Source organism: Zingiber officinale, chromosome 7A (assembly GCF_018446385.1).
Source record: "Zingiber officinale cultivar Zhangliang chromosome 7A, Zo_v1.1, whole genome shotgun sequence".
NCBI lineage: Eukaryota > Viridiplantae > Streptophyta > Magnoliopsida > Zingiberales > Zingiberaceae > Zingiber > Zingiber officinale.
In genome coordinates, this window is record NC_055998.1 from 121,176,206 (window position 1) to 121,185,114 (window position 8,909).

An 8,909-nucleotide genomic window follows, 5' to 3' on the forward strand; every position below is an offset into this window, starting at 1 on the left:
GTCTTCAAGCCGGAGTTTTTATAGTCGCCGGTTCGACTTTACGGTTTAACGTCTGGGCTAGACGGTCTTCAAGCCGGGGTTTTTATAGTCACCGGTTCGACTCTACGATTTAACGTCTGGGCTAGACGGTCTTCAAGCCGGGGTTTTTATAGTCGCCGGTTCGACTCTACGGTTTAACGTCTGGGCTAGACGGCCCTGAGGGCTAATTCAAACCCGACCGATCGGCTCGGGGGTCTTCACCATCGAGCACTTGGCTCGGATAATCCGCCCGACCGATCGGCTCGGGGTCTTCTCCATCGAGCCTTGGCTCAGATATAATCCGCCCGGTCGATCGGCTCGGGGTCTTCTCCATCGAGCCCTGGGCTCGTATAATCCACTCCCGGTCGATCGGGGTCTTCGCCATCGAGCCTGTGGCTCGTATATAATCCGCCCGGCCGATCGGCTCGGGGTCTTCGCCATCGAGCCTGTGGCTCGTATATAATCCGCCCGGCCGATCGGCTCGGGGGTCTTCTCCATCGAGCCTGTGGCTCGTATATAATCCGCCCGGCCGATCGGCTCGGGGGTCTTCGCCATCGAGCCTGTGGCTCGTATATAATCCGCCCGGCCGATCGGCTCGGGGGTCTTTGCCATCGAGCCTGTGGCTCGTATATAATCCTCCCGGCGGATCGGCTCGGGGCTCAGGTTTGCTTATTTAGGCTTTCGCGCCAAGATTATGTTCGGCTTGTGAGCCGATGTGGATCCGGCCATCGGGCCGTTGTATTTCATTCTTCGCACCATTATTATGCTTGTGAGTCATTCGTATTATCCGGCCTGCGCGTCGTGTGCCGGCCTACGAGCCGCTATCATATCCGGCCTACGAGCCGTCTCATGGGACCCTTGCTGCATTAGATCCCATGTCACCACACGATGACTTGATCAGCACCACGACCAGCTCACTCATCCCTCCGAGGGCGCCCCCCTGGGCCAGGGTACGCCATCGTACTTTTCCTGTATTTATTTCACTATTTTGTTATTTGTATTTGGCTACTCATATATTTGTGGGATTCACCTCGAGCACCGAGGTACCAGAGACCGGGGCAACCCGGTCACTGGATACAGGTACGGCCGACCGGAGGACATCTGACGACTTGGTCAACATAGCAGACAGATCACCATCCGGGTCATGGGGATGCGATCAACCTTCCAGACACGTCACACCGGCAGGTTCGTCTTCTCAGCTTCCCGACAGGAACAACGATCATCCAGACTTCAAAGTAAGTCTGGAGATACGCCTCCATCCGGCCCTTCCAGTAACCGAAGTCGTCTCCGGTGAAGAGCGGTGGTCGGGCGGTGCTATAACCTTCTTGGAGAGCCATTTGAGGATCTAGCATGAGAAAATGAAAAAACGAACGTATCCCAGGACTTGATCATGGATTAGTAATGCGGGATTAAGATAAGAGTAAAAGACAATCTCGAGTGGTGTTGCACCGACTTTGAGACAAGAATCCGATTACGAAAAAATAAGATCGGAAGACGGCAAGAATATTGATTCCGATCGACTCCGAAAAACTGAAAAGACATCACGAAAAAAGTGCTTGATTAGTGGTTGCACCAAATCAAAACTACCTCGCTCTGATGCCAATTGTTGGATCGAGAAGCGCTAGAGGGGGTAAATAACGCTCATGGCTTTCACGTGTTTCGGATTCGAAAAACTCAACGAGTAAAGCAGTGGAATAATAAAGTAAAAACAATCACACACCAGAAGACCCAAGTATTTACTTGATCCGGAGCCTTGGCCGACTCCTACTCCAAGACCCACGTTCGTTGAACGTTTACTACGGGCAACAACTATAATATCACGAAAAGTGTTACAAGTTTAAAGTACAATTAGTAGCTATTAAGTTTACCAACGCCAAGAGAAATAGCATATTAGAGCTCCGGATCGTTGGCGTTAAGTTGCAGCTTCGTCGGAGTGTCTTGTTAGCAGCTTGTTGCAGAAGGGTTGCTTAGAATGTGATTATCTAGACTGCTGCTCGAATACTCCTTAAGTAGCCCGCTGAAGGAGCCTACAAGCCTGTTCAAGGCGCCCTCAGGTTGCCGAGTCAGTCGCGCGGATTAGAACTGAAATGGTCGCAGCTTATCTAGTTGAAGGCGCCTCCAAGCCTGTCTAAGGCGCCTCCAACTTCGTCCAAGGCGCCTCCAGCTCTGCTGCATGCGCTGCATATGCCTTGCACCCGAGGCGCCTCAAGCTCCATGAGGGTGCCTCGGGTACTGTTCATCCGAGACTAATCTTGCTCCTTTGTCCCTGCAAAACATGTTAGTCCACAAACCAACTATATATTCTGTAAAACAAAGTTAGCACACACAATAAACATAATAAAGTGAAAGTTTGACAGTCACGAACTGTCCGGTTCTGACTTCGGATTTTCGACCGGAAACCCTAGGTCGAACCGACGCCTACTATTCTCTCTTCCTGGGAACGCGTCCTAACCTACTCCACTCAGGAGAGCATACCTGATGTCAGTCTGGTCCTCTAAACTAACTGGACTTTTTGCCTAGGGTTACCAGCCCCTAGGACCTAGGGTTACCACCCCCTAGGATTTTTCGCCACCTAGAGTTACCACCCCCTAGGACCTAAGGTTACTTCTCCCCCTTAGGACTTCCTTCACTAGGGTTACCACCCCCTAGGACCTAAGGTTACCGTCCCTTAGGGTTTTTCACCTGCCTAACCACAATTAAGACTTTCCTGTAAACTCATTCAGCATATCAGATAACAAATAACCTTAACTTTGAATCTCTTTGTCATATCAAAATTAAGGTTCGACCATCGGATGTTTCCCACATCAATACATAATTTATTTGTTGTTAACAATATTGAACTGTTTAAATGAGTAATATCACTTCTTATTACCTATAATATGTAAACTTGCAAGGTGTAACCTCGTGAGTATAATAGAATTGGTACTCGAATATACCTTATCACTAGGGAGACATAGTTTAAGACCTAAATACCATTTTAGATTATCTCTGTAGGCAGACCGTTGGATTCAGATGGAATAACTCCCTATGAATTATTTCAAAATAGTATCTCACTAAAGTGATCGCCCCGAGATGATGCATAAGGTGTAGATGGCGCAACGTGGCGCGGAGGAAGCGCGCTCTGCTTCTATTGGCGGTCTATTTGGGTCCCTTTTCTGTCCGGATCAGTCGTCCGTTATCGTCCATGTTTTAGGCCGTTATCCGGGAAGAGTTTACGACCTACCGCGGTGCTTCAAGCTAAATGCATGGCTTGTGCTCTCCGGATGAGCCTCCCGAATCCATCTCCCCTCCCTCCCGGAAACCAGAACAAGGATTGGAACGCGATCCTCAGGCACCATGCCAGACTCAAGAACGATCGAGCCATCCTCGCGACCTTCGCCCAAATGGAGGCCTTCGGCGCCCACAGCGACAGGATCGCGTTGCCTGTCGTCCTCAAGGCCTGCGCGGCATTGCGGGAGGTCGATATAGGAAGAAGTGTTCATTCTTCCATAGCTGGAACAGACTTGGTGGACGACGCGCGTGTCCGGACCGCGCTCATCGACTTCTACTGTAAGTGTGGGTTCCTCGATGATGCATTTGACCTATTCGATGAAATGGCGAAGAGAGATTTGGTTTCGTGGAATACCATGATCTCTGGATGCACTGGAAATGGGCAGCATAAAGATTCGATTTTGCTTTATCTTAGGATGAGAAGAGACGGTCTGAGGCCGAATTCTGTGACCTTGGTTAGTCTAATTTCAGCTTGTGCTGAGTTGGACGAGTTTAGGCTTGGGCAAGCTGTGCATTGCTATAGTTTGAGGAATGGGATTCTTGATCTGAATCCGTACGTTGGGACATCTTTGATTTGTCTTTATAGTAGGTTTGACATGCAATTATCTCGCAATGTTTTTGAAGTGATGAAAAGAAAGAGCACTGTCAGTTGGAATGCTCTCATAGATGGATATTTACAGATTAGTGATTTTTCTGAAGTACTGGACATATTTCTTAAAATGCTAGTTGACAAGGTGTCTCCTGATTCTGTGACATTCTTGGCTGTTTTGCAATCATGTGGAGGAATTGGTTGTTTAACGTTGGCAAAGCAAGTGCACCAATTTGTTGTTAAATATGGCTTCTCCTCAGATGAGTTTGTGGGGAATGCATTGATCGACATGTATGGTAACTGTGGGCATTCTGAATATGCAAGTCTTGTTTTTCAAAATGGGCTAACAAGGGATGTTGCCTCCTGGAATGCTATGATATCTGCATTCAGAAATTGCTTATTCCATACTAAAGCATTTGGTTTGTTTAGCCAAATGCAATTTGAAACTGTGAAACCAGATACAACTACCATTTCATTGATGTTTTCCATATGTGCTCAATGTGGCTGCATTATGGGAGGCCGACAATTGCATGCCTATGCCATAAAAAGAGGAATGGCATGTAACACTTCTCTCGATAATGCATTACTGTCTATGTACCTGGACATGAACATTATTGCATCTGCCATCGAGATTTTTAATGGGATGGTTAATAAAAATGTTATTTCTTGGAACATATTGATCATAGGATTGATCAATCATGGGTTGACATGCCAGGCTTGGGATCTCCTCAGGAAAATGCAACAGACAGAAACTAAACCAAACTCATTCTCTATGGTCTCTCTTCTCGCAGGGTGCAGAGACAGCTTGCTCTTGAATTTTGGCAGGTCTATTCATGGTTATGTGATAAGACATGGCCTCGATATCAACCCATCTCTCTGCACTGCTCTTTCAGATATGTACATGAACTGTGAGCATGAATTAGCTGCAGCTCATATGTTTTGGGGGTACTCCGACAGAGATTTAATATGTTGGAATACTATGATTGCGAACTATACTCAAAATGGAGAACCCAATGAAGCTATTACTCTGTTCTACCAAATGCAATTGGAAAGGGAACCAGATGCAGTTACGATGATCAATATTCTTCCTTCGTGTGCACAATTGGGGAATCTTTTGCTAGGAAGAAGCATTCATGCTTATGTCATCAGAAGGGAGCTTGGTCTGCCACTCAACAATTATTTGGGCAATGCTCTTCTTACCATGTATGCAAAATGTGGAAGCATAAGGAGTGCCGAGTTGATATTCAGGAACCTAGTCCAAAGAGATATCATATCTTGGAATGCAATGATTGCAGCATATGGAATTCATGGGCAAGGTGAAGATGCACTTAGCATATTCTATGAATTAGTAGATGATGGTCAGAGACCCACAGGTGTGACTTTTGTTTCTCTTTTATCAGCCTTCAGTCACTGTGGTATGGTTGAAAAAGGATGGAAAATTTTCCATGCCATGAATAAGGATTATAACATACCTCCTGATGTTGTTCATTACGCATGCATGGTAGACCTTCTTGGTCGAGCAGGCAACCTTGATAAAGCTAAAGAAGTGGTCCACCTAATGCCCTTGGAACCAGATGCTAGTCTTTGGAGAGCTCTTCTTAGTTCTTGTCGAGTATTTCACAATGTTGAACTTGCAAGTGCAGTTGGAGAAAAGCTATTTGAATTAGAACCCATGAATATTGCAAATTACATACTTCTCTCCAATATTTATGCTGCTGCTGGAAATTGGGAAGATGTCAATACTCTGAGAACTAACATCAAGGAGAAAGGTTTAGAAAAGACTCCAGGTAATAGTTGGATAAACATAAAAAACCAAGTCCAGTCTTTTACTGCAGGGGACAAATGACACTGTCAACCTCAGTAGTCACACATGCAAGACTAGAACTGTTGCTGCATGAGCTTGTGGAAAATGGCTATATACACCTTATTCATGTTCGATGTCTCAGAAAGTGGAATTTGAGCAAAGGGATCATTCTAATTTACTACTGTGAGAATCTAGCAACTTATATAAGCATTTAAGGTTCACAAAGTATATGCTAACAGAAAACATCACTGCCCTGGTAATTATCGATGTTTCTATTCGAGGCATAATTGCCACTGTTTACAACTGTTTTTTAATTAAAAAATATTACCAATGTTTCAGCAAGGATTTTCAGTTGGGTTGTTTCTGCAGGAAATCTTCACAAGATTCTAAGCCATTTTATTGTGCCATCAATTATGTAACGTCTCGTTATTCATAAACTATAAGTGGGAATTCACCAATCAAGATGTTCTTCCTAGTGAAGCCGGTGAAACACATAATCATTCAGGAACAAAATTAATTTATTTGCATCTTGACTTCTGAGACTGAAAACTTTTAATTATGGTAAGTAATCTGAGGATTCATATCTACTTGTCTATTTTTAATATATTACTCAAGCAGAAGAGTTTTAATAGATGATCTGCATTTAAATTTCTCATGCTTATACCCTTTGTGTACCTCATCCTTTCATTGCTAATTAATGAATTTTGCTTATATTTTGTTGTGAAATCTATTGTATTCTCTGATTGCTAGTTTATGAATTTTGCTTATATTTTGTTGTAAAAATTTGGATTCCAATCTGTCTGGACAATACCTGGGATCTGATTCCAAAGAACAATCTACTCATTTAATGCATGATATATCGAATAGTTTGCTTATATCTGAAGCTAATTTCAATCATTAGTCTACTAACTGATGACCTAGATTTTTCTTATTTTGGCCATAGGAGATATTAATATTCCTAGATTAAATGCTGGAAAATGTAACAGTTCTCTAAAAGATTGCAGTAGTAATAGTGAACTCCGATACTGCAATTTGCTGTGCAGTAATATATCGCCACAGATATATTTGTCTATTATAGGTATTAAACATGTTCGAGCAAGGTATTTAGGTCTAAGTTTTTAGAAACGGTTGGACAATATGGTTACTAAGTATTGGTCACCTAAGTGGGAGAACAGCATAAGTTTATTACAATCCATTATATTTGCCTGTGTTTTCAGTCTGTTTACTAGGTTTTTAAAAAGATTTACATTTTGGTATCAGTGATTTTCATAATTTCTTGAGCTTTGGGCTAGATATTGTGAAAGATACATGAACCACAAGGAATAGTGGAAATTATACCTGTATTTTCCTCCAAATAATATTGTTTTCTTTTTCTCAAAATTAACTCAGTATGATGCTTGTGGGGTTTTAAAATAAAGCCCATGGGATGGAAAGAAATGTTTGTAAATTGTATACATGTCTCTTTTGGAATTCCTAAACCAGTATGAGTTGGTGGTTCTATAATATTTGTTGTTGCATTTGAGGTCTTGCTAAGAATCATGAACTAGTTCATTCGACAGAATCTAAGGCCAACTAGACTTCCATCTTTTTTGCTAACACTACATTTGGTCAAAGACATTATGTTTATAAAGGTGCTAAACAAATGCCCTCCTTTTTACTAGTTCAAGGTAATCGAACATTTTAAGATACAGCAGTTGAGAAGCTTATTGAGTTCTTCCTTGCAGCATCCACCCTGAGATGATAAATGTTACAGATTCTACCACTACATATCCAAAGATGTTTCCTTCTAAGCAAAAGAAGGATATGTATTACAGTATTAGTCTCCATCTCATCTCCCTTATTATAGTGCTGTAAATCCTTATCTTATTAAACCTCTTTTATCTGTCTTATCTGTTCATTCAGGAGTTATGGCTTAACCATACAACCTCCAGCTATTCTCACAAGTCGCAAGAGCAGATGATGGCAGGATCTTATCGACTATCAAATCACTGCTGGAGGCAAGTATCATTTGTGTCGTAAACAGATATCAATGTTTTTTATTTAAGTTTTCTGCTAAAAAAACTGATCAGCTATCTATCTTACGCACCTCATACCGCTCATATGTATAATGACGCAGGTTGCTGTCCTCTTCTCTATTATAGGTAGCAAAGCAATTTCACAGCAAAGCATAGAACTCGTAAGCTGTCAGTTACCAGTAACTTTCTTGGTCACATCAAGTTTTCCCTGGTTCACCAAAAAACAAAAAGAGGAAGTCATTGATACATATGTCAGCCATGGGAATGTGATGGTAATTGGTAAAGCCAAGAAGAAGGTGAAGAACCTAAAGAGATGGTTAACCTAGTTGAACATGTAACACATCAAGTTATTGGTGGCTTGGCCCAGAAGGATCATTGTAGTTTTGCTGCTTGAACTTTACTTTGTAATAGTTTTGCTGCTAGTAAAAGAGATTGAACGAGTTCATTTGGATAAGTTTAAACAAATGTTTTTTGAATTCCAACTCAGCAATGCAGGAATATTCCTTCGGTAGGACGACAAACCTATAAGTGTTGGTCGCTTGGATGCTTGGATGAGTCTCCGTGAGCATATTTTCAAGATTAAACGATTTGAAAAAGTTGAATATCCGAATTACTAATTTTTATAGGTCAAGTCATCAGATTTGGCCATGTGTTGATTAGCTAGAATTGTATATGATTTATGAAGATTTTTATTAATTTAATTGAAATGTGTATAAAATCACACCATAGAAACACTTTGATGACCTACAATGGCCAAAAATATATAAAGAGAGAATGAGATAATATTCATATTTAAATTTTATAAATTTATTTTTAATTTTATTAGATAAGTAGAGAATGTTCAGATAATTGAAATTATCATTAGCACTTTTGAACAGACATATACATCGAAATATAGTTAATTGATTATTCGAACTTTCCCATTTCATTCGGCTCCGCAAATCCATCAGCCCTCGCCTCCGTAAAATAAATTTCTTTCCCCCCATCGCGCACCGCCCCCCTCCTCTCTCTCTCTCTCTCTCTCTCTCTCCCCCCCCCCCCTCTTCAAAAGATAGTTGTACCCTCTATCTTCTTTGATTTTTTTTTTTTTGGTTTTTTTAGTTTTATTTTTAAAATTAATTTTATTTATTATTTTTTTATTCATACTTATATATTTTTAAATTTTTATTTAGTTTTAATTTTTTAATCAATTTTATTTATTATTTTTCATTAA

At 41.6% G+C, this 8,909-nt stretch overlaps 1 protein-coding gene and 1 long non-coding RNA gene across 6 annotated transcripts in view; one reads left to right on the top strand and one right to left on the bottom strand.

The window, feature by feature from the left end:
• The first annotated feature begins 2,486 nt into the window (after nt 1-2,486).
• LOC122002255 (putative pentatricopeptide repeat-containing protein At3g01580) lies at nt 2,487-8,157 on the top strand. Of its 4 annotated transcripts, none has more exons than XM_042557362.1 (5): nt 2,487-5,937; nt 6,051-6,242; nt 7,343-7,494; nt 7,584-7,678; nt 7,798-8,157. In XM_042557362.1, exon 1 carries the CDS (start codon nt 3,264-3,266, stop codon nt 5,721-5,723), a length of 2,460 nt encoding a protein of 819 aa, XP_042413296.1. In that variant the 5' UTR covers nt 2,487-3,263; the 3' UTR covers nt 5,724-5,937; nt 6,051-6,242; nt 7,343-7,494; nt 7,584-7,678; nt 7,798-8,157. The 4 variants fall into 4 exon arrangements, with proteins under 4 accessions (XP_042413296.1, XP_042413295.1, XP_042413297.1 ...); XM_042557361.1 differs by having other exon boundaries at nt 7,406-7,494; XM_042557363.1 differs by having other exon boundaries at nt 7,406-7,494; nt 7,823-8,157.
• Nucleotides 7,529-8,909, bottom strand: part of LOC122002257 — a 47,006-nt gene continuing 45,625 nt past the window's right edge. The window contains exons 2-3 of one of the 2 annotated variants that reach the window (XR_006117623.1): nt 7,768-7,904; nt 7,529-7,669 (exon numbers count right to left, since the gene is read on the bottom strand). This is a non-coding gene — a long non-coding RNA (uncharacterized LOC122002257). Of the gene's footprint in view, nt 7,673-7,767; nt 7,905-8,909 lie in introns of both variants that reach the window. The other variant, XR_006117624.1, reaches the window with a different exon arrangement.

Coding starts and splice junctions, on each gene's coding strand:
- LOC122002255 (XM_042557362.1), top strand. CDS start 3,264: ATGGCTTGTGCTCTCCGGATGAGCCTCCCGAATCCATCTCCCCTCCCT.